General features: G+C 49.7%; 1 protein-coding gene across 1 annotated transcript in view; it reads right to left on the reverse strand.

The window, feature by feature from the left end:
* Nucleotides 1-419: 419 nt before the first annotated feature.
* Nucleotides 420-24748, reverse strand: part of BMS1 (BMS1 ribosome biogenesis factor) — a 31401-nt gene continuing 7072 nt past the window's right edge. Inside the window, exons 5-23 of the mRNA XM_007538740.3 lie at nt 22029-22217; nt 21011-21153; nt 20293-20414; nt 19823-20013; nt 18560-18699; nt 14964-15451; nt 14746-14847; nt 13560-13714; nt 11189-11270; nt 9853-9926; nt 8869-9045; nt 6412-6600; nt 6149-6329; nt 5934-5992; nt 5049-5171; nt 4283-4430; nt 3874-4049; nt 2010-2171; nt 420-923 (exon numbers count right to left, since the gene is read on the reverse strand). Coding sequence (XP_007538802.2) covers nt 693-923; nt 2010-2171; nt 3874-4049; nt 4283-4430; nt 5049-5171; nt 5934-5992; nt 6149-6329; nt 6412-6600; nt 8869-9045; nt 9853-9926; nt 11189-11270; nt 13560-13714; nt 14746-14847; nt 14964-15451; nt 18560-18699; nt 19823-20013; nt 20293-20414; nt 21011-21153; nt 22029-22217 — 3132 coding nt within the window. The 3' untranslated portion in view covers nt 420-692. The remainder of the gene's footprint in view (nt 924-2009; nt 2172-3873; nt 4050-4282; nt 4431-5048; nt 5172-5933; nt 5993-6148; nt 6330-6411; nt 6601-8868; nt 9046-9852; nt 9927-11188; nt 11271-13559; nt 13715-14745; nt 14848-14963; nt 15452-18559; nt 18700-19822; nt 20014-20292; nt 20415-21010; nt 21154-22028; nt 22218-24748) is intronic.

A 24748-nucleotide genomic window follows, 5' to 3' on the forward strand; every position in this document is an offset into this window, starting at 1 on the left:
AATAGAGACAGAGAGAAATAGAAAAAGAAGGGGGAGATAGAGAGGGACAGAGAGACAGACACCTGCAACCCTGTGGACCAACCCCCTGCAGGTGGGGACCAGGGGCTTGAACCAGGGTCCTTGCACACTGTAATGTGTGTGCTTAACCAGGTGCGCCACCACCTGGTCCCTCTATCTCTCTTCTTCTCAATCTTCCCTTTCCCTTGCAATTTGTCTCACCAACAAAAAGGAAGAAAGGGAGGGAGGGGCAAGGAATATAATATACGGCGACGAGAAGTCCACCTTTCTCTAAAACTTCCCACTCATGGTCAGGTGCCTGGCTAATATTATGTCCCCTTCTGGGAGACTCACGATGAAGGTGGCAGAATAAACAGTCATTCACAACTGTCAAACATTCAAAACTAAGAAAACTACTGAACTGAAAATAATTGGAAAATACTTTAATGATATTTTGGGGCCAAAACAAAACAAACCCAACCAACCCCAAAACTGACAGAAGTCGGTAGAGTGTGAGGGTCAGCAAGCCCACAGAGTGCATCACTTCAAACCTGGCAGTCAGCAGTCCTCACTCCGCCCTTCAGAGGTGTGGCCCGGGTCTTTCTGGTTCGCTCCCCTGGCCGGTAGCTCACTAGCCAGAGCCGGAGGCCGCCCACGCCCGCAGGTCACTCCTGCGACCCTCTCCTCGGCGCAGCTCACTTGGGCGGCTCCGCAGGCCCCTTGAGGCTGGACTTCTGGTTCTGCCTTTCTTTCTGGCCCTGGATCCGGAACAGCTTCTTCCTGAGGTCCTTCTGCCGCTTCAGCTTCTCCTCCTCCTCTTTCTGCCTCAGGCGGAAGTGCTCCTTGTTGCGCAGGTGCCGCTGCACCTTCGCCTTCCTCATCTTCTCGCTGTGCACCGTGCTCAGCGCATCCAGCAGGGCGGCGATCTGGCGGGGGGCAAGACAGCGGGCCTCAGAAGAGCCGGGCACGTGCAACACAGCTGCTCTCAAGTCTCAGGGAACCTACACACCTCACCTCCCTGGATCAAATCTGGAGTCAACCCACGACTCTTAAGAGTCGAACCTAGTGACGACTGTGCTGAGAAAGACAAGTGGAGGGCCGCGTGGTGGCACACCTGGCTGAGCACACGTGCCATAACGCTCAAGAACCCAGGTTCAATCCCCAGTCCCCACCTGCAGGGGGAAAGCTTTGCAAGTGCTGAAGCAGGGCTGCAGGTGTCTCTCTTTCTCCTACCCTCTCGATTTCTACCTGTCTCTACCCAATAAAGATAATAAGTAAATAAATAAATAAGATTAAGAAAAAAAAAGTAAGAAAGAAAGGCAAGCAGAGCGGGTGCCCCCAAGCTGCAGATGCACTAGAGAAAGACAGAGACGGGCTGGGGGTGTGGATCCACCTGCCAACACCCATGTCCAGCGGAGAAGCAATGACAGAAGCCACAACTCCCACCTCCTGCTCCCATAATGACCCTGGGTCCATCCTCCCAGAGGGGGAGAAATGTCAGGGGGAGATGACCAGAGGGCCCTGAACTCCAACTCCATCAGTACCCAAAGCCCATGTCCAGTGGAGAAGCAATGACAGAAGCCAGAACTCCCACCTTCTGCTCCCCATAAAGAAATTGGGTCCCTGCTCCCAGAGGGAAGCTTCCAGTGGAGGGGGTGGGACAGGGAACTCTGGTGGTGGGAGCTGTACCCTTTATACCACAATCTTGTTAAGCATTATTAAATCAGTAATAAAAAAATTCTAAAAAAGAAGTGAGAGAAGCGCGTGTGCACATGTGCGCATACACATGCACGCGCACGCACACACGCACACGCGCGCGCGCACACACACACACACACAGTAAAATGTGTCTTGAACTAGAAGGATACATGCTGAACCAAAGTCTGTTATGAGCTTATTAACGTAGAATTTGATGGGACATGAGTCTGTAAGAGGAATGCCACGGGTGCCACTGACAGTCCACGTCCAGTGAGACACCGGAAGCGGCCCGCCGCCAACCCCACCGCCAGTACCTTCCTCTCATGAGGCTCCCGGATGACGGCCGGTCTCTGCTTGTCCTTGGGTGTCTTGCCTGCCTTCGCCTGGGTCTTGGGCTTGCTCTTAAACGGCAAGGCCTTCTGCAAGGCTTTCGGGATGTGCAGTGTGTTAAAATGTTTCTTCTGCCTCACGATTGGCTACAAAGAAAAACAGAGAAAGTCTAGTCTGATATTTAATTTTTTGCTTTGCCTCTAGTTGCTGGGGCTCGATGCTGACAGTACGACGAATCCACCGTTTCCGGTGGCCATTTCTTTTCTCTAATTTATTAGATAAGACAAAGAAATTGAGAGGATGGGAAGATAGAGGAGACCCCAGACCTGCAGGTGGGGGTTCCAGTCGACAGCCAAAGTGCCTACAGCTGACGCTCCGTGCACCCCACCCCATCACCCAGTGGCCATTTCTGACTTTCCTCACAGAGTGGGGGGTGGGGGTAGAGATGCCCGGAGCACTGCTCTGCCACTCATGAAGCCCCACAAGCGGACCGCAGGTACATATCCAGAAGTGTGTTTTGAGGTATTGTCATGAAAGATGACTCAATAATGCTTCTTGGTAGGAAGATATCTGAGAGACTCCCGTTCTTACCAGAATGACAGACCAATAGCCTCACTGCCCTCATTACAAAGCAGATTCCATATCAGAACAAGTCCTCACAGGTCAACGTGCAACAAAATAAGGGAGTTCTCAGAGAAATCTGAATGGATCTGGAATCCAGCCCATCACTGGGAACTTACAGCAGGAAAGAGAGCAGAGAGCAAAGGTAAGAGCAGTGACTGGCACCAGGCGGTGGTTTCTCCAGAGTCCTGCTCAGCTCTGGCTCAGGTAGTGCAGGGGACTCAGCCTGGGGCTTTGGAGCCTCAGACATGCGAGTCTGTGTGCATAACCACTGTGCTATCTCCTCTGCCCCCTAGTTCTAATAAGCTGGTAGGCCCCTCATGCCTAACACTGAGCACACGGAAGCTTTGTAGCCAGTCACCCCATTTTGGGGACCCGTGGAAAGAGAGGTACATGCAAACTGAGGCTCACTAAGTGCTCAGGGCACCATTACAGTGGCTCCCAAGAGGAGACAGGCAGCCACGGAAAGTACCGTGGCCGCAGAATGGAGTCTTCAGCAGTAGCGACTGAGGAAGGAGCAAGGCCCGCACGGATCCAGGGATCCACAACTGAGGAAGGAGCACTGCGCAAGGCCCGCACGGATCCAGGGATCCACAACTGAGGAAGGAGCACTGCGCAAGGCCCGCACGGATCCAGGGATCCACAACTGAGGAAGGAGCACTGCGCAAGGCCCGCACGGATCCAGGGATCCACAACTGAGGAAGGAGCACTGCGCAAGGCCCGCACGGATCCAGGGATCCACAACTGAGGGAGCACTGCGCAAGGCCCGCACGGATCCAGGGATCCACAACTGAGGAAGGAGCACTGCGCAAGGCCCGCATGGATCCAGGGATCCACAACGAGAGGAGCCAGGAAGGACAGTGGACGAGGTGCTTATCAAACTCCAAAACAGTAAGAACAAATTATACCGGGAGAAAGGTGGCTGTGTAGAGGCAGAGGCAGGATGGTGATGGGGGTCAGGAAGTGTCCCGTCAAGCTGACAGTTGTATCCTCTGACCCACGTGGCGGTGACCTGGGTATGCCAGCACTTGTAATCTGTGTTCTCTACACTACATATGCCAAAGATTCCATAATGCTATCAAACTAAAAGACAAACCACTGCTCCAGCAAAAACTGAGAGCATAATGGAGAGCCAGCTGCTGAGAAGATCACACACACACACACACACACACACACACACACACACACACACACACACACACACGGCACCCAGCTGTCCCAGCACACCTTATACAGAGAATCCTTGTTGGGCTTTAGTTTGACGCCAGTTGCGAGTCGAAGCTGACCCGTTGTTCGCATTCCTGACCAGGTGTCTTTCTCACCAATGGGTTTCAACAAGGATGTCACTGGGTTGTAGAAGGTTGGGACGGAAACAGGATACCATGTTCTCATAAAGACAATATCTAGAAGAGAGGGAATTTGCCTTAACATTTTCAAAGATACATTCAGTACTGACCTTAACGAGCCCAACAAGAGAGCACAACACCCAAGGGACTTTCCACTGAATCAACTATTTCTGAGCAGGTGTGAACCAAAGGGCTCCTAAACTGTGGCACTGCTCCACCCTCTGGCCTACACGGGCGAGGAGTCAGCAGAGAGCAGCAAGGTGACTCTGAACACAGCACAAAGTGTTTACCACTCATCAGCAACTTGTCTTCAAAACTGGCCCGAAAAGCTCCTTCCGGAGCCCGGAGGGCTTTCTTGATTTGTCCTCTTATCCCACTGACGGTTCGAATCACAGCACCTTCAAATTTGGCCACTTCCAAGGCAGAATTAAACATCCCCTACAGACGAATGTATAAAAAACACACATAGTCACAAAATTAGACACGTCACTTGATAAATACATCTTCAGTTAAAAAGTAATTCACTAGGCAGGGGAGATAAAATAATAAAACGCACCCCCCCAACAGCAGAATTACTAGGTTAGGAAGAATACAATTCTATCTCTCAAATTCACACAGGATCGCACTGTGACGCACGCCATTGCTATGCACACCACTGGTCTCTGTAGAGAGCAGACCCGGGAGATCAGAACTACACTGGCCAAGACAGCCTGAGTTGTTACCCCACAGGCCTGTAGTTCAAATCCTGTCTTAGGCACATGCACGCAGGACATTCAGAGAACTAGAGGTTCTTATCACTTTGTATCATAAGAACACACTGTAATCTTAGCTGTGTCTGTAATGGAAGTGCCTTCACCACTAATCGTAATACGTAGCTCAAACTACAATATTACACAGAAGACACTCTCGATACGCCCTGCCAACAAATATTCTGCAAAATGCTTCCTCTATTTCTCTGCTGATCTGTTTGACTAACCCATGATTTTCCCCCTTAACAGAAAACAAAACCCAGCATTCCATTCCTCATTTAGCAGTAATACAAACAGGTATACACACCTTGATAAATGAGGTGTTCTTGAAAATTTTAAATGGAAAACCTGTGAGCTTTAATTTCTTCACAATTTTTATGGACTTATCCAGATCAAGGATGACTCCAGTGGCAGCAATCCGGAAATCTGGCTGAAAGATTCAACACAGATCTGAATGTAAGAGTAATTGTATGGTGCACTAAACCACCGCAGTACATTTCCTTATAAGCAGCTAAAAACAAGAGAAATGTCGACATGTGGAAAACACTAACAAAAGCAGCCCCCAAATAATTAACACATGTGCCAAACTCATGACACCATCTTCAGTACTTCTCCCAAAGTGACTGCCTGGAAGCATGATTTCACAGTGAGAAGCGACTCTGGAATGACCAGGAGCACGGGAGTTTCGTTACAGTGCTTGCAAACTGGGCCTTGGGCCTCGAGGCCAGGCTTTCTCGGCTCTCCACTGTGCCCTTTATTGGGGTGGAATCTTCTACCTGGTAGGTAGCCTGACTACCCTGAGCACTTAGTACAGACAGTACTTGGTGCATGGTGAGCACTGCTCAGATACTTCTCAGAAAGCAAGTCCAGAGGCAGGCAATCTACACCTAATAATACACACACACACACACACACACACACACACACGACTCAGACTTTCACTTCAGCAGTAAGCTCAAGACCACCTAACAGAATCAGCATGGGGATGCACAGTGAGCCCATGTGAAGAGTGAGTACCGGGTGCTACTCTGTGGAGAGGCCAGACACCGTCTGCCTTTCTTGGAATCGCCCGGAAGGAGACAGTGCTTCCCTTTCTCCTCACTCTCCTGTACTCCCACCCCCTAGTTAGAAAGATACAGGCAAACTAAAACCTAGGAGTTTAGTATACATCCTAAAAATAAATATTTTTTACCATGATGCCGCTGACAGACTGTATTGCCAGGAAGCCGGTTCCTTGTGGCGTGAGAGGACCTTGAAGAGAGCACACACAGGGTCAGTGTCAAAGCTGTGCCCTGGCCCCCAGTGACCACTGATCTTCTGAACTGGGATTTCATGTGAAGAGCAAAGCAGAGCCCAATAAGGAAGCTCCGACTCCTCCGCAAGCACACCCTGGTGACCCAACGTTACCCCAGAAGGTGGCGCCGCAGTGCATGTGCTGTGGGGTGTATTTCAGAAGCCTCTGCCTGCCGTTGTGATCTTCGATATAATAGAGCGGGATGGTCTGAAACCTCCTCCACCCTACAGAGAAAATAATCGGATCTCGGGATTTGAGGATTTTCTTATACCACCGATGTTTCTTCAGACGCATCTGAGGGGGGGAGAAGTTTCAGTTACTGGTGGAGGCAGGTCCCCAGACCCCAGCTGTCAAGACACGCAGCAGAGGTGCCTACCTGCACATATCCAACATTGCCTTCACTGTTGCCCAAACCGCCCAAAATAAGTGGGTAATGTGGGTCAAAGTTCAGTACAAATTCACAGGGTACATTCTCCAGTTCAATCCGAACATACATCCCAGGTCGAAATCCTTCATACTGAACTCTGGCTTCATCGTCTTGATCTTCAAACTCGGCCCGATTAAGCTAATTCAGCAGAGGATAAACCAACAATAAAAACTCACAAGTTGAAAGCCTTCATAGACTTAATAAGCTTCACGAAAATTTAACAGACTAACAATAAGACACAAGCAATTTCTAAGTAAAGATGCCATGAATAGGATTATTTAGGCTTCATTATGATTATTATAAATAACACATTTCATCTCTAGTCTGTCCAGAAGCTGTCCCAGCTGCTTTCTTCTGGACTGAAGACAGCCACAAGCCCAGCACCGTCACAGGAGGTCCTAGTGGACGGCTGCTAATTAGCACTCACGCTCCCATGTCGCCAACTCCACTCACGTACTAGAAATCCCTCGCCTGGCTGGAACTGATTCTAACATCACGCTCCCATGTTGACAACTCCACTCGCGTACTAGAAATCCCTCGCCTGGCCGGAACTGATTCGAACACATCTTGCCTGTACTCGCTCACACTAAAAATGCAATCTGGAGGTGTGGCTGTGGAGCAGGTGTTTCAGATCACTCTCCCGCTAGAAAAAACGACGGGAAAAAAAATCTCAACACTCAGCAAAATACAACCAGATCTCTCCTGAAACTCCTAACCACAGGTGAGTCCAGACAAGTGTGGTCAGTGCGTGGAAGAGGGGCGAGGGAGAAATTCTCCAAACTCAAGCGCCATGCTTGGCTCTGACCTGGAAGCAGGGCTGCAGGCGTCTCTCTTGCTTTCCATCTCCCCTCCCCCTCTCAATATCTGGCTGTCTCTATCAAATAAATAAAGGTACTAAATTTTTTTAATAAAAAAATAAAAATAGAAGCGACTTCCTCCGATTACTATCCCAGTTCAATGCTTCTCTATGAAGCAAGATGCCACAGTCTCTCTGCTTCCAGTCTTCCAGTTCCCTCTGCGAGCAGCTAGCCCGCACCCCCATACAGAGGCTTGCCGTCACCAGAGACCTTCACTCTCCTAAGCCAGAGCCGGACTTTCCTTCCTCCTAACTAGCAAATCAGGGTTTGAAGGCATTCATTATGGCTCAGACGCTGGCTCCCAACGTACCCTGTGTTCTTGGATTTCCTCGATTTTCCTCCTGTGACTGCTCAGTTCCTACCGCCGACCCTCCTCCTGTTCTGCGCGCCTTATAATCAAGTTCTGCTGTTACTTCTGGTCTCTTCCCCTCCTCCCTCTACCCACCCTTGCAGTCACGCCAGGCTTCCGTGGCTCTAAGTATCATCTAGATGCCAAGGATGACAAATCAAAGCCCTCGGCAATCCCTTCTCCAGAACTCCTCCCCGCCAGCCTGACACTCCTCTATCTTATCTCCCCCTCACATGCCTCACACTCAGTTCGCCAGGAAACACTATCACCGACCGTTCAAAGAAAGCATGTACAGAATTTTACCTTCTCTCACTACTCGCCAACCCCTGGCCACCCCACAGTGTGTCACCTCAATATTACAGCACTCTAAGGTGATTCATTTCTGCGGTATGTAGAACACACACACACAAACACAACCACACACACCCCTCCTGCTCTACACAAGTCTACTGAAAATGCAAGAGTAAAAATTAAAACCTTTTACAATAGCCCACAGGGCTCCGGGTGATTTTAAATCACAAACGGCCCAAAGCAAAGGCTTCACCACTAGCTTACATTTCTTAGTTGTCTGTCAAAGGCCAACAGAGACCTTGAACCATGACACTAAACACTTGACAGGCGGAAACCTCCTTGAGTAGATGAAGGGCCGGGTTGAGCAAAGCCTATCGGCTGCACTGAGCCTGACAGGACGCACCACCAAGCCCTCATCGAGGTTCCTGTGCTCCGCTCGCCCCAGCATAACTGAAGAGCTGCCATCGGCAGGTGCTCTCCTGTCTCCCCAGACTGAGCTTCTGAGCCCCAGCGGCCTGCTCAGCTCCACCCTTGATTTCTGCACCTAGCCTGTACCCCAAGCATCCTCTGGGCTCTGACCAAGACAGCTTTAGAGAACTCTCCCTGCAGACGCTGCATGTTGTGTGCACACATCAGTGCGGGCCAGGAGCCGCCTGCTGGCTCTAATCCACCGTCCCAGTAGCTGTCCTGTGAAGTCTCTCAAGTGGCCGCCACCCAGTCACTTGTGCCTCCTCAGCACCTAGTCTGGGCACAGAATCACCGCCTCTACCTTCCTCGCGAATTTCCTGCTGAAGGGACACCAGACGGTGGCATGAAGACACATGCTCACGGCAACTCCACAAGGTGTCCGCGCAGACGCACGGGAGCGGAGCAGGGAGCAGCGCACTGGCGGGCAGGGAAGGTGCTGACCTGTGCCTGCTGGTGCATTTCCCCTTTCAGCTCATCAAAGTAGGTGCTCTCTCCTCCGTCATATTCGGCATCAAACATCTCCTTCAACTTTCTCTTCTTCTCCAGATGCTTTTTCTTGGCGCTTTCCTCTTCAGTGGGGTCAACCTCTTCCTTAACTTCTTCCTCTACGCTGTCAATCTGAAAATTCCCATAAGATAAAATTTTGTGAAAGTTTGTAGAGATCTTTTATTTAAAGCAGATTATGAAAAAGCTAATTTTGATTTGCAAAAATCTGAGTAGTGATCATCATGAATAGAAAAGTCTTCATTTTTTAACACAAGAGACATTCAGACTGTATTACAACTAACTGCTATTCCTTACGTCAAAATAACTATCAAGAAAGCAGACGCCTCAACCCAGATAACTCTCACAAGGGGAAGCTATACTCTAGTCTTAGTCTTGTGAACCACTATTAATCACCAATGAAAAATGGCTTGGAAATAAGCAAGCAGGTGGTATGGGAGGAGAGCTTAACAGTTACGCAGAGATGTCCACGCTGGAGGCTTCCAATGTCCAGGTTCAACACCAGTCCAGGTGAGCAGTGCTTTGGTGAAGTGATAAAAGGGTGTGTGGGGGCGGGGGTTGGGGCACGGCCCTTTGTTGGTGGGTAAAGAGTGGAACTGACCTATGGCTAAGTCACTATGACTTAAACACCAGTAGGGATAAAGGAAACTCGCTGTTTAAAGAATTAAATTTAAGAGAAGGGAGGAGGGGAAGCCAATGAGGCAGCACTTAAAGCTGACAGCGATGAGGAAATGTAATGGCATGAAGAACACAGCAGCAGCCTTCCTTCCATCTGTCCCCACCTCCATCTGTCTAGGAAGAAGTCTGCCCAGCCTGTAAGTCACAGACAAGAAGCACTTTGTTTCCTAGAGGCTTCTCCCAGAGTCCAACGCTCACCAAGGATCGGTGGCTGAGGGCCGCTGACCCAAGGGAAAGGCATACCTGAGACTCCGGGTCCGCTTTCCCCTTGTGCACGTCTCCAGTTTCCAGGTCTTCAAAGTCACCGTAGAGCTCCTCTGGGGAAGACACCCGAGAGTCCCTGAGGAAGGCCTGCACGTGCCGCTCAAGTGCCACCTGGTACCTGGTGGGCTGTGGGCCGCAGCCGGACTTCTCTTTCAGGTCCCTCTGACCACACCCCCCGAAGGGGATGTCCGGGCTTCTTTTTCTTGCCTAACCGTTACTACCTCACTATCTGTTCCGAGGAATGCCAAGAGGTCCGGAGTATAAGCTCTCTGTCTGTCTCTGTCTCTAGAGAAGAGACAGAGCTGCACAGAGGGGATGTGCATGGGTCCATAGCTGAGGGGGAGACAGAGAAGGTGAGAGACACCTGCAGCCCTGCTTCACTGCTTGTGAAGCTTCTCCCCTGCAGGTGGGGACCAGGGGCTTGAACCTGGATCTTTACATATGGTGACATGAGCTCTACTGGGTGAGCCACCACCCAACTCCTATACACATTAATTAAAAATTATCTTTATTAATTTATTTGGACAGAGACAACCAGAAATCGAGAGGGAAGGGGGTGACAGAGCGGGAGAGAGACAGACACCTGCAGGCCTGCTTCACCACTTGTGAAGCTTTCCCCCTGCAGGTGGGGACCAGGGCTCAAACCCAGGTCCTTGTGGACTGTAACATATGCACTCAACCAGGTAGGCCACCACCTGGCCCCCTTATACACATTATTTTTAAGCAACTGAAAGTGAATGCCTCAAATGGTTACTTTAAAGGTTATTTCTGCAGGTCAGATGACATCAAGCTATCTAAAGTACTTTTTAGTTTAAAATGTCTACAATGTGTACTATCTTTATTAACAGAAGAGAAAATAAGTGTAACATTAGAACATTTCACATGCAAGAAATATTTGGAACAAATGTATGATCCATCAATCACCCTACTGATCTTCCAGATCAACACTGGGGGCTGGATGGTGGTGCCCCTGACTGAGTGCACAGGCCCACCCGGGTTCAGCCTCCAGTCCCCACTTGCAGGGGAGAAGCTTCACAGCGGTGAAGCGGGGCTGCAGGCCTCTCTGTCTCTCTCCCTCTCGATTTCTGGCTGCCTCTATCCCATAAATAAATAAAGGTAATAGTAACAAAAAACGTCATAGCAGGGGCAGAAAAAGACAAACAGTAAGGGGAAGAGCCAGCACGTTACTGTAACTTCTACTAGTTTCCCAAAGCATTCCCTCAGTGACTGTTTGATCAACTTGACTTTTAAATAGAGGAAGAAGGAAAAACAAAAAAAGCAGAAAGTAGTTTTTTTTTCTGAGGACTTGACTCACCATCTTCTGCTAAGATCTTGGCTGCATCTTTGTCATCTTCCCACTTGCCAGTCACAAAGCAATCTCTGATACTGTCCATGACCTGACACAGAAAAGTCCCACTTAGCTGACATTCTCAATTCAGCTGGAAACAACACTCGTAAAAAGTGGTATGCGCCCTCAGACATGCGCCCTCAGGCACGTGGGGAATGTTCACTATTGCTGGCGTCAGAGATGTACACCACAATCGTGAGATATTAACCCAAACATGTTAGGATGCCTATCTGCAAAGGGACAAGAAATAACTTTTAGCAAGGAGACAGCAGAAGGAATCCTTGTCAACTGTTCATGCCTCCAAAGAAAACAAAGACGCCACCTTCAGAAGACCCGTGTGCCTGTCACGGCAGAACCACCAGGGAACAGCACGCGTGCCCGGCTATGGCGGGAGAAAGGAGCGTGTGTGACCGACTGCCTTTCATCTGGTGCACACTGCGTAACTGCGTGTGCATGTACACACATGCCACACACCCCACACAACACTGACTATGTCGGCATCTAACACGCAATAGAAACTAGCCAGAAAGCGCAGTGAGCTTGGCCATGGGCTCTGAGGGCACCGGACTAACTGAAACAGGCCAGGCAGAAGAGACAAAGACAATTTCAGCTGTACACGGAAGCTGGAAAAGAAGCCAACGCCAGCGTTTGGTCAGAGGACAGAGCTGTTTTCAGAAGAGGCTGAAGGAACAGAGTTAAGGGGGCCAACATAGTAGCACAGTGGCTCTGCAAAGATTTCCTGCCTGAGGCTCCGAGGTCCCGGTTCAAGCCCCGGAACCTCCACAAGCCGGCGCCAAGCAGTGCTCTGCTCATTAAATAAGAATAACAGTGGAAGCAATTGCTGTGTCTCTAGTGCCTCCACCCCTACAAATAAATAATGAAAATGGCCGCCAGGAGCAGTGAACTTGTTGTCAGGCGTCGAGCATGGTGATAGCCCTGGTGGCAATTTTAAACGAAACCAAACACCATCAAGCAGTTTTTACCAAATATAAACGCCAAGTAAAACATGATCAAACTTCTGGTCGTGTTGTGCACAGGGCAGCTCGCCACTGGTTATTTAGACTCTAAATTCCAGTGAAACTTCAGGGGTTGAGAGAAACCACAGGCCAGGTTAGTAACAAGCTACGGGCTACTTCAGCAGAGCAGGCAGCCCCAGGCGGCAGGGTCGAGTCCTGCGGCGGGAAACCACCCAACGGCGGCCTCGTGACGCCGCACCTCGGCAGTGAACTCTGAGCCGCTCACCCCAGAGCCCCCGGCTAGTGCAGCAGCGCCCCGGCACCGACTCCCTCAGGGCCCCGCCGAGGCTCCATTCCCAGTGCTGTAACAGTCACTCGTAACGAAAGGCAAAGCGGGTTCTGGAGAAAGAGTCATGGTGAGCACAGCACGGCAGCCCGGGTGCCGAGTTCAGTCCCTGTGCTGCCGGCCACGCGCCGAAGCCGAGCAGCGCTCTGGTGGGGATGAGCCTGTTTTCCTGCCCGACGGCCAGTCCCCGCGGCAGCTCCCACAGTCACGTTTACCAGCCCGTGTGTACCCGCGTCTAGGGACACACGGCAGAGCGGGGCCCGTCCAGAAGGGACGCTCACCGATCCAGACCCAAACCGGGAGAAGCCCGACACAGCGGACACCTCGTTCCTCGGGCCAGTGCCGTGCAGGGCAAGAGCAGGGCAGAGGTGACTCACACCCGGGAGACTCCACTGTGGTGTGTGCGGGCGAAGACTGGCAGGGGAAGAAAGGAGTCCCTCGGGCAGCGGAGTCACGCTTCCTGAGCGGGGCGAGGACCAGAGACTAGAGGGAGGGATGGAGTCTCGGCGCTGCCCTGCCAGGCTAAGCACGGCCTCCCTGTTCCCTACGGGCTGCTCGAGGCTCTGCCACAGACGCGGACACGGACGTAAGTGCGCGCGGTCAGCAAGAGCCGCGTGGGTGACCCAACGGTGAGCGCGGGCCGCTGAAGGTCATCCGTCCGACAGAGCCTGCGCCGAGGAGGGCAGAGAGCAGGACAGACAGAGGAATCAGAACTACGTGGACTCCAGTGCGGCCGGCGAGCGCTGCCTCCAAAGAGCAGAGACTTTAGGTAGGTACGAGTTATAAAACACGAAATGTTTTAACTGTCTCGCCATCTCAGGAGCGGCGCTTTAAGACAAGTCAGCACTGCTTTCGGCACCAGAGGCGGACCGGCCTCCTCTTTCCCAATCCGTGCACGTGTGACTCAAGTCAGGGCGCTTGTCCAGCCACACCCGGAAGCGGCCTGTCTGAGGGTAAGGGATAGGTGGTGGCGGGCGACGGCCCTTCCAGGACACTCCCTGAAGCATCCCGAGAAGGCGAGGACCCGCCCGCTTACCTCCTCCAAGTCCCAGTCGTGGGGAGTCTCCACAGGGAACCTGGAGCAGTCCACAGAGTCAGCCTTGTGCCTGCATTCTCTGGAAGGCCGGCTCACACGAAACAAACCTCCCAGCTCCTCCGCAGCGTCATCTTCCTTTTCATCATCTTCTGCCACTACGGCCACCACAGTGATGACAAAAGAGAGAACACACTCACCACAGAGGACGAGAAACCCTGTCCCTGCTTGTGCTCCGCGGGATCCCTGGCCCCGTCAGCCAGAGACAGAGGCCGGGACCCGCCGGACCCTGACGTGAGGCTTCTGTCCTCCTGCGCGGCACTGAGCAGGCAGGACACCGAGAACGAGGGGAGGAGGCCTTTGAAGGCAGAACTCCAACAATACCGAGTCTCTAGCACACAGGAGTGCCAGGAGAGCCCCGGAGAGTAACCGGTACACACCTGACCCGCTACCCAGCCTGCACGCGCTGCTCTGGTTTGCGATACGGAGCAGCCGGCATGCAAGGCTGATGTCAAATCAGAGAACAAATGGTGAGAGGGAAAATGGAATGAACTACAGAGCTTTTATGCTCAGAAGGGGAAAAAAACAACTTTATATACAAATATTTTTGATGATAAATTCTAAAAAATAAATGCTCACAAGGACCATGGTCAGAGAATTCGAAATGCCACAGTGGATAGTTTTCTTATCAAAAGATCTGTGGCAAACCCACAAAGCTATTTCATATGACTGATTTTATGGCCCATATCTCTAGTTAGAGATAGTTTAAAAAAATGCTAACTATCGGCTATGACAGCTGGGATTACCTCATGGACGTAGAAGTGCTACTCAAATCCTCCAACAAATTTTCTTTTAAAAAAATGTCAACTGAACCAAAGTAATAAAAGACTCTGGGGTGGATAGTGGGGAGAATACAAAAAGGATGACAGAGGACCTAGTTGGGGTTGTATTGTTATGTGGAAAACTGGGAAATGTTATGCATGTGCAAACTATAGTATTTACTGTTGAATGTAAAACATTAATTCCCCAATAAAGAAATTTAAAAAAAGAAAAAAATCAATTAATTTATTACTGGCTAGAAAGAGAAATTGAGAGGAGGAGATAAGATAGAAAGAGAGACGAGACACCCCTTGCCGCCGGCCGCCAGATTTCCCTCCCAGTGTGTCTAGGCCAGAACCCGAACTCTTACCTGCTCCGTAAATAAGCTTCCGGAGGTTTGGGGTTGTTTGCTGCTGCCGCAGAAAGGCCTCGGCCGCCTTCCTGGAGAGGTCCTCCTTCCACCTGAGCGCTCCTGAAAAAGAGCAGCCCCAGCGTCAGGCACGCCCGCCTGCCGGCAGGGCACCCGAGTCCCTCAGACCACGCGGCGAGGGAGCTGGCAGTAGGACAGCAGCGGTGGCGGCAGCTCACCTGAGGTCTCCAGGGTGCAGCTGCCAGCTTCGGTGAGGTCGCCGTCCTCCCTGAGCAGGTCTTCCTCATCGCTGGCCCCGTCCACGGAGCTGGCGGCCTTGGGCTCTTCAGACTCCCTCTCTGCGCTGAGAGAGGAACCTCCCACAGATGCCTCCTCGGGCTCCTGTCCTTCCCCGTCCTCCGGGCCCCTCTCGAGGTCGTCGTCGCTGTCCGCGAACGCCGGCAGGTCCACCTCCGAGTCCTCTCCCACCTCCAGCCTTGGCCTCTTGACGCCCTTCTTGGTCGCATGCTTCCTCTCAGGCCGGGGGGCGCCCTCATCTTCTGTCTCGTCGCCACTGGCGGGATTTTCTGACCCCTCACCCTCAGACGTCTCTTCATCCTCCTCGCCACTATCTCCAGACTCCTCGTCTTCGTCTTCAAAAATGGCTTTCCGCCGCACTCGGCCTGTTTCCGAGTCCACCTGTCTTTCCTCTTTCGGCATCCACACCCTACACCGCCAAGGGATGGGAACGTCCTTTCATTTGTATAGCAGACAAGTATCTAGAGAAATCAACTCACTACACGGAGGGGCCAGGTGGGGCGCACCTGGTTAAGCACGAGCCATGCCAGTGTCCCCACCTGCAGGGCAAAAGCTTCACGAGGGGTGAAGCAGGACTGCGGGGTGCCTCTGTCTCTCCCCCCTTCCCCCTCAACTTCCGTCTCTATCCAATCATATATGTATAATATTCACTGAGTCAAATAACAGGACATATAAAAAACGCGCGAGAGAAGTGGCCGCAGGAAGAATGACAGTAGTAGGATAATAACAAAGGGGATTTAAAAACTGGGAAATGACCGAACGTGCACATGAGGACGTGTGGGCCAGTGCAAACACCAAAGTGTTCCATACAGAGGAAGTAAGCACCAAAATGGTTGGGTAGCCAGGAGAGTCCTGGAACCAATTCGCCTTAGAGACCAACAGATGACTAGGGCTGTGCTTGGTGAAAAAACGGTAAGACTGGAAATCAGTGAATCAGAAGTAGGAGGCGACTTCAGAGCAGGAGATACAAAACTGAAAAACAAAGCATGTCACACTGCACTAAAGAGAGAACGGATGCATTAGGTGTCCATAACAAAACGGTGATCAGACTAAAGAACTGTAGAGAAAGAGAAAGACGAAGTGCTCAAAGTGTCAATGTATACCGGGGGGGGGGGGGGGGGGGCTGTCTGACTACATGGGGAGGGGGGTGTCTGACTACATGGGGAGGGTCTGTCTGACTACATGGGGAGGGTCTGTCTGACTACATGGGGAGGGGGCTGTCTGACTACATGGGGAGGGTCTGTCTGACTACATGGGGAGGGGGCTGTCTGACTACATGGGGAGGGGCTGTCTGACTACATGGGGAGGGTCTGTCTGACTACATGGGGAGGGGACTGTCTGATTACATGGGGAGGGGGCTGTCTGACTACATGGGGAGGGGCTGAGTGACTACATGGGGAGGGGGCTATCTGACTACATGGGGAGGGGCTGTCTGACTACATGGGGGGGCTGTCTGACTACATGAGGGGGCTGTGTGACTACATGGGGGGGCTGTCTGACTACATGGGGGGGCTGTGTGACTACATGGGGGGCTGTCTGACTACATGGGGAGGGGGCTGTCTGACTACATGGGGAGGGGCTGTGTGACTACATGGGGAGGGGGCTGTCTGACTACATGGGGAAGGGGCTGTCTGACTACATGGGGAGGGGGCTGTCTGACTACATGGGGAGGGGGCTGTCTGACTACATGGGGAGGGGGCTGTCTGACTACATGGGGAGGGGGCTGTCTGACTACATGGGGAGGGGGCTGTCTGACTACATGGGGGGGCTGTCTGACTACATGGGGAGGGGGCTGTCTGACTACATGGGGAGGGGGCTGTCTGACTACATGGGGAGGGGCTGTCTGACTACATGGGGAGGGAGCTGTCTGACTACATGGGGAGGGGCTGTCTGACTACATGGCAGGGAATGTCTGACTACATGGGGAGGGGGCTGTCTGACTACATGGGGAGGGGGCTGTCTGACTACATGGCAGAGAATGTCTGACTACATGGGGAGGGGGCTGTCTGACTACATGGGGAGGGGGCTGTCTGACTACATGGCAGGGAATGTCTGACTACATGGGGAGGCGGCTGACTAGCTATTTGCAGAGAGAATATTCACACAGGTATGGGTGACTGCATGGTTAAAGTGACAACAGTTAATAGCACTGGTGGTGGGGAGTTTTTAAATAGGAATTTTATTTAGTTATCATCATCATGTATGAGAGCACTGCTCAGCTCTGGTTTATGGTGGTGCAAGGGGACTGAACCTGGGACTCTGAGACTTGAAGCACGGAAGCCCTTCCACACACCCATTATGCTGTCTCCCTGAACCTGGTAGTGATGATTCAGATCTAACTGATCACTTCCTACCTTCTAGGCATCGTATTGTATTTGCTTGTATTTGCTCACCACAACTCCAAATTTCGACACTAGAAAACAGATTAATTTCTCAGAACCAAAACTAGTAGGCATAATGCACATGACCATCACCATACTACCTGGTAACTGGATGAAGGACAGCAGTGACTTTTTAGAGGAAAAAAGTCTGTAATATATTAACAATGAATTTTGAAACAGATAACCACAGTCATTTGCAGACTAATTGTCTCAGACAAAACAATGATTATGTAAATAGACCACAACATCAAGCAATGCAGCAGACCTGGCGTAATGAACAGCACATTACTACACTACAAGAATAACGGTAAGGTCCGTGTGTGCTCTGCTCGCTCCACTAGGTGAGTGCACAGAATCCAAGTTTCCAACCAGGATGAAAACCATTCACTACAACCAGGATGAAAACCATTCACTACAAGCCATCAGTGGGAACTGACCCACAGGAGAGCAGTCGCGTGGTTTCAGGACACTCTGTGAACAAGCTTCCTGACATTATTTTTTTGACCACTGCAAGAAAGTGAATTCTGATCCCCTAAGAAACAAAAAGCAAACAATGGAAAATGTTTTGTGATCTGAAGAATCCTTGGGGTCTTAAAAAGGTGGATTTGGGGCCAGGTGGCAGCGCACCTGGTAAAGTACAATGTTACAGGAACGCAAAAGGACCCAAGTACACACACTCACTCACTCTCTCTCTCTCTCTCTCTCTCTCTCTCCCTTCTCTATCTACCTCTCCATCCCTCTCAGTTTTTCTGTTTTTCACAATGTAAGTAAACTTTACTTAAAAAAAAAAAAAGTGGGTTCTGTGGCCGGGAGATAGCATAGTGGTTATGCAAGACCTTCAAGCTTGAGGCTTTGAGGCTGTAGGGACAATCCCCAGCACCATCATCAGCTAAAGTTGAACAGGGCTCTGGTGTGCCTCTAGCTTTCTCTATGTATCTCTCTCATTTGAGTATTTTTTAAATGATTCTGCTACTATTTCCAGAACTTTCTTCCATGCAACAATAAATTGAGAGCACTCAGAACAAAGGAAACCAAAAGAATCCAAAGTGACATGAAGCAAGATAGCAGTACCACAGATGATGAATTCATCTTTAAATATAATACTTTTAGTTTAAAAAAAAAAAAAGCAAACTTACCCATGATTATCTATATCTTCAGACCCCAATGGTTTGGAATCAGAGAAAAGCGTGACTCTGCTGGAAGCCATCTTAGCGTCAATGGTAGAGTGAGTGGCAATGAGACTCTGGACCAGCTCATGGGTGGGCCTGGCCTCGTCCTGTCAGGAGAGGCAAAGTGAGGAGCGTGAGGAGTCTGAGGCAGCTGAGAAGCTTTCTACAGTGCATCCTCTCCTCCAGTTCCTAAGACTTATCCCAGACACACTTCACGAGAAAGCCTTTCTTGCTGTCAAAGGGGAAAAAAAATGCTTAGAAGTATTTTCTTTGTCACAAAACTTTAACAAATCTCATTGGAGTAGACAACTTGATAATCTAGGTTTCAATTAAAAAAATGTTTTGGTTTAATACAATTCTACTGTAAAATAATCAAAGAAATAAAAAACTTGGAGTCTGTGAAAAAAAAAGCGCTGTTTTTAGTTTCCCTCGCAAAGCACAGAACACGCCTGCCTGAGTCCCTGGCTCGGTCCCCGGAGCCGCCTGTGCCAGAGTGGGGCTCTGACTTTTCTCTCCTAAACAGTCAACTTCTCCATCGCATATGAAGCAATAAAATGAATTTTAACAAAATCTTTAAAACTTTTTTCACTTCAAGGAATTTACTGCATAAAAAACATCCCAAGGGAAGAAAAGTGCTCATGTGTGAGGGTGCTCTCTGCAGTGCAGGGCCGAGGAAACGGGCAGCCCCACAGCGCTTCAGGCTGGTTCAGGTTAGGTCACAGACAGCTCATGCGTGAGGGTGCTCTCTGCAGTGCAGGGTCAGGGCAACAGGCAGCCCCACAGCGCTTCAGGCTGGTTCAGGTTAGGTCACAGACAGCAAGTGGCCACACAGCTGTAAAGCAAAACCTGGAGGAAAAAAGCTCTACGAACAATGAAGAATAAAGCAATCGTACATTTCTGGTTGCCTCCAATGAGCTGCAAAGACGTCTATAGCTGGACCCTACAGAACAAAAGCCCTTTCTCATGCACACAAACGGCACGTGTGCCAGTCACATGCAACAATCTAACCAGGCAGAACATGCCCTTGATGCACATGCGCAGGCAAAAAGAAACGCCCCAAAGCAGCAGGATGCACTGATTTTGGACAGTGAGAGAGGCAGGAGGTGCAGGTGGCTTGCAGTGCACCCTCTGGGGTCCCTGTGCAGCGCGAGGCAGGAAGGACAGGACTTTTCCTAAGACACTGTGGCCTCTAACAGAAGTCTGTGTGAAGACCAAAGCTGACTCCGTCACCTCCTGAAAGCCGTGGCTCCCACCCAGGTCCACGTAGACAGCGTCTTTGTCATACAGCACGCCGCCCACTCCAGAGAGGGGGGCATAGACCAACTTCTCCTTCTCATTTAAACAGCGTTTCTTCTGTTGTTCTGGAAGCGCACAGGGATCTGGGAGGAAACTGACATCACTCACGGCAAAATCTCCCACACCTGGAAGAGGAACACAGGAAGACCGGCCGCTGACAGTACCAACTCGGAACGGAAACGGACCACAGCTGAAAAGATTTCAAACACGATGAGGGCCTTGTCTGACACTCGTGTCTCTAGCTCAATGCTACCATCAAAGCAGAGGAGAGTGGGTTCATTCAACCTCTTTTGAACCACAGAGGAGCTAGACATCTTTCTTGGCCATTTTTCGGCCCTCCTGAGAAAAAAGGGCAGCCCCAAGATCTATAAATATGTGCAGTAGATTTTACAGCAAAGGGATACCTGGCATGTGGATTTGGCTTTTATTCTTCAAATGTGCTCCTCTTAAATAACCGTAGAGAGACACCTTCCGGTCACACTTGACATTTGTTCTGATATCTTCTGGGTTTGTCAAATCTTCCATCCTAGAGAAATAAACCCAATCACATGGCAGAATCAAATGCTAACATTCTTATACCTCCTTTCATAGATCAATGTGTTATCACATTTACCCACGGTTCATTAAACACTGGAAAATCAGAGCAAATTCTGAAATAAGGAAGCTCAGTTCCCATCTACAAGATATGGAGCAAACGCCATACCACACCGTTTCTCACCTTCACTTAATTCCACATCCCACCACTAAGGCACCAGAAGTGGGCATTCAACTGGACTCAGGGATAAGTAAAAGCAATTCCCTTTGTGGAACAGGATCAAATCCTCATCTAGAGACTTACTGTGGTGTGGATTTTGCGGGGTAGAAAGGCATTCGAGACTGAACAAACTAACCAGCAAACAAAAAGCAGCAGCAGAAAGAAAACAGTTCAGGGCACACATAAGTAATATTACCTACGACCTGAGGAATGGGGGCATCACGCCCCACCACTGCCTGAGGGACGGAAGCGTCACATCCCATGTATTTCCCCAACTACCCTGACACAAGCACATAATCACTCCATTGCTGTTACTTTTCTAACCTTTTAAATTGATGGCCAAGGAAGAGTTCACATTAATCTGTTACCTGTCTGCCAAGATGTAAGGGTGAGAGGTCTGCCAGGTAAGAGGCCGGAATTTCATAACTGTAATGAAACGCCCCAGATTGTGAATTTCTTGGTTTTGATATTCTCCATGTACCATTCCAGACAGGTAGAACAGCTTGGCACCCTAAACAGTAATAAAGAAATCAATTAAATTTCAGCTGGATCCTTGCAAACACTGCACCAAAATAAAGGTCTGTTCACTGATCCTGAGAAAGGGGACTTCTAGGGCCAGGTGGTGGCTGAGCACACCTGACAGTGTGCAAAGGACCCGGTTCAAGCCCCCAGGAGGAAAGCTTCATGAGTGTGGAATAGTGCTGTCTTTCTCCCTCTTTATATTCCCCTTCCTCTCAATTTCTGGCTGTCTCTATCAAATAAATAAAAATAAAATAAATACTTAAAAAAAAAAGAGGAAAATGGAGACTTCCTGCAAAGCACGTACCAACTGTTCCAAACTCATCTGGCTTCTTCCAGGACTCCTCTAATAAAAAGCATAAGAGAAGCATGGTTGGGGGAGACAGCATAATGGCTGTGCAGAAGGCCTGTCATGCCTGAGACGCTGAGTTCCCAGGTCCAATCCCCCGTCCCATCAGAAGCCAGAGCTGAGCCGCACACTGGCTTAAAAAAAGCAAGAGCACAAATGCAAGTACATTTGGTTTCAAGATCGCTTTCCGGTCAAGCAGTAGCCACTCCCCAGAGAACCACAGTGTAAGAAGCAGTGGGCTTCTCAGCAGAGGAAAGGCTTGTGGCCCACAGGCACAGGGGGAGAAGTCTGTGCCCTATGTTCCTGCTGCCATGACTAGAGGAACCTTCAGAGATGCCACTTCCTGCCTGGTACTGGGGGTCAGGAGGCAGCTGAGAGGCCCAAAGGGTATGGACAATGACGGGCTTAAGGCGCTCTGCCAGGGACTACACACAGATACAGAAGGGGACGTTCACCAATCTCCCACTCATTCTAGCTTCAAGGGTCACAGCGCCCTTATTCAACAGTGATCCTCCTACCGGGTAGACTTCTGTCCAGAATCTGTGTTTCAATCTCTTTTTTGTCTTCTTCAGTTGCTTGTTGTACTTGAAGGAATCTAGGTGGGTGAGAACACCCATGATTTTAGGGAAGCCGTGTACTTGACAGATGTTCAGAAACTCGAATGTTTCCATTTCAAACCCAAAGCTGGCATCTATGAGCATCAAAACCTAAAAGGAGAAGAAAGCCGCCCGTCAGCAGTGACCTACTCTGCCTAAGCCAAATTCACTTGCAGTAAAATCCACATTTTCTTGGCAGCCAGTTACATCAGTGCATTTACAAACATCCTACAGCAGGTTTTGGCCTAAACTGCAGAATCTTAACAGTTAAAACAAAAACGAGGACTCAGGGAGTCAAACAGTTCTGCCACCTGGCCCACTACAGAGAAAGCTTGCCAACTCTAGCCAAGTAATGAGCTGACCACTTAGGGAGTCTCAGAATGCCACCCCTGCATGGCTGACAGCCAGGTGACACTATCTACCACGATACACAACACTTCCCAGGCTCTGGCTGTAGAGCAGTAACTCAGAAAACGCCGCATCTAATGTTGCCCTCAGTTCAGGAACTAAAGCTTTCTCTAAGTTATTTTCTAGCCTAGTGACAAGCCTAAAACAGGAAACCAAATAACAGATCGCTGCCATCCAACACTCCAGTAGAAGTGATAATCAATAAAAACTTCAAAACCATGTATAAAACCCAAACATTTGAATTTCAGTCTAGTCACAGAAAAAAAGATTTGTACTAGGGAAAAGTCTACTTATATGTGAAAATGTAACCTAAATGCTTACAAGCTAGAAAAGTTCAGAACTGAGTAAAATGGCAGTCTACAAGAAAACATAAGCAGATACTATCAGTTTTAAAGTGTAAAACTCTTCAAACATGCAAAATCACTTTAGAGTTGGTTGCTAAAGACATTAAACAGACACCCTGCTCTCATCTTTCTGTAGCTAATTAAAAATAGGAACCAATAAAAATCCTTGACAAAACCATGGAGCACGCATAAATAACCTAAAACTCAGTGGTGGGTCAACATACAGCTCTCCCTACCCACTGTTACCACAGGCTGAGGTAGGATGGGGTAGCTGTGACCTGCTGGGCTAGCAGGAGTGCCAAGGAGACAGCTGGGAGAAGAGGAAATAAGCAAGCACACCAATTATGAATGAATGTATTCAAAGACAGCAAGGAGAGGAAACGGCCCGGCAATCTGTTATAAAAGTCGCTGGACACACACAGGCGCGTGTACACACACACACACACACACACACACACACACACCAGCCACAGACGGGGATACTCGGGGACACACAGACACACACACCAGTCAAGGTGTTGTGTGCTTAGCTGGACTCAAAAAGCTTATCACAACCCAGAGAACAATAGCAAACATGAATTTAAATAAATCACGGTGCTTATATGGAATACAAGGAGACTTAAAAGGTCTGATGGTCTGGGAGGCGGCTCAGAGACAAAGTGCACATGGCCCCTCATCTGGTCACCAGCAGCACAGCGAAGTGCGGTGGGCAGGCAGCACCAGGGAAACCCTGTGTATAGTGTAGCTGGGAGGCCCCATGACATAAAGTAAAGAGTGAAAATTGGGCCAGAGGGAGGTGGTTCAGCATCATCTTGCTTATATCGGCCCTGGGTTCACTGTGCTAGTCCACAAAAAAACAAACAAAAAACCCAACTGAGTTATAACACTTTTATACTTTGCCACCACGATTACTGTTGGGGCTCGGTGTCTGCAGTGACTCCACCTCACCACTCCTGTTGGCTATTCCCACCCCCCCCCCATCCTTTTTAGTAGACAGGACAGAGGACAGCTGGAAGGGGAGGAGGAAGACAAAGAGGAAGAGAGACACACCTGCGGACAAGCTTTGCCGCTTATGAAACACCCCCTCCCCCACCGGCAGGTGGGAACGAAGGCTCAAACCTAGGTACTTGCACATAGCAACGTGTGTGTTCCATCGGGTGTACCACTGCCTGGCCCCACACAACACGCCTTTATAAATACTCCCCAAGGCAAGTGAACACAAAAATAAAAATGAAGATATGCAAAGAGAAAAGTACCTTTCTCAACCTGTACAAGATTCCAAAACTAAGGACTCGACATGTCTTCCATAAGAGAAGCTGAGCCCTGTACAGCCGTACACTGAACTAGCTCATCTGAAGTGCACAGGACTAGGGTACTGTTTAGCACCTAGATCAACCACATACTTACTTTTATAATAATAGCATTGCAAGTTCAAAATCTGAGAGAGATTTATTTAGCTTTCTGCTATTAAAAAAAAAAGCAGTTCTACTCCCTGTGTAAAATAATTTTTTACTTTATATTTTAGAAGACCCTGAATAGGGGGGAAAAATCTATAGCACTCTCATCAAACAACTCTCCAAGTGGTCAAAAACCCAGGCTCCTTTATCCTAGCCTTCATCATCTTGCCTTATTTTTGCTAATAGTGCCCATTCCCACTTCTGTAAGTGTGAAGGAAAGAGCATTATTTCCCTATGTGAAGGTCTGCCCACCTTGTTGAATTCTACAGACTTGAGGGCAGTCCAGGCACTATTAACTTCATGAAATAAAGCAACGAATAAAGTTGTGAACAGAGGCTTTAGCACCAAAGCAAAGATTTCCCTGAGCAATCTGTAAGGTATTCTGGGGGCTCGGCTGAGGGAATGTAGACAGCTATCATGATAGTGCCCATTT

The sequence above is a fragment of the Erinaceus europaeus genome, chromosome 1 (assembly GCF_950295315.1).
Source record: "Erinaceus europaeus chromosome 1, mEriEur2.1, whole genome shotgun sequence".
In the NCBI taxonomy this organism is placed as follows: Eukaryota; Metazoa; Chordata; class Mammalia; order Eulipotyphla; family Erinaceidae; genus Erinaceus; species Erinaceus europaeus.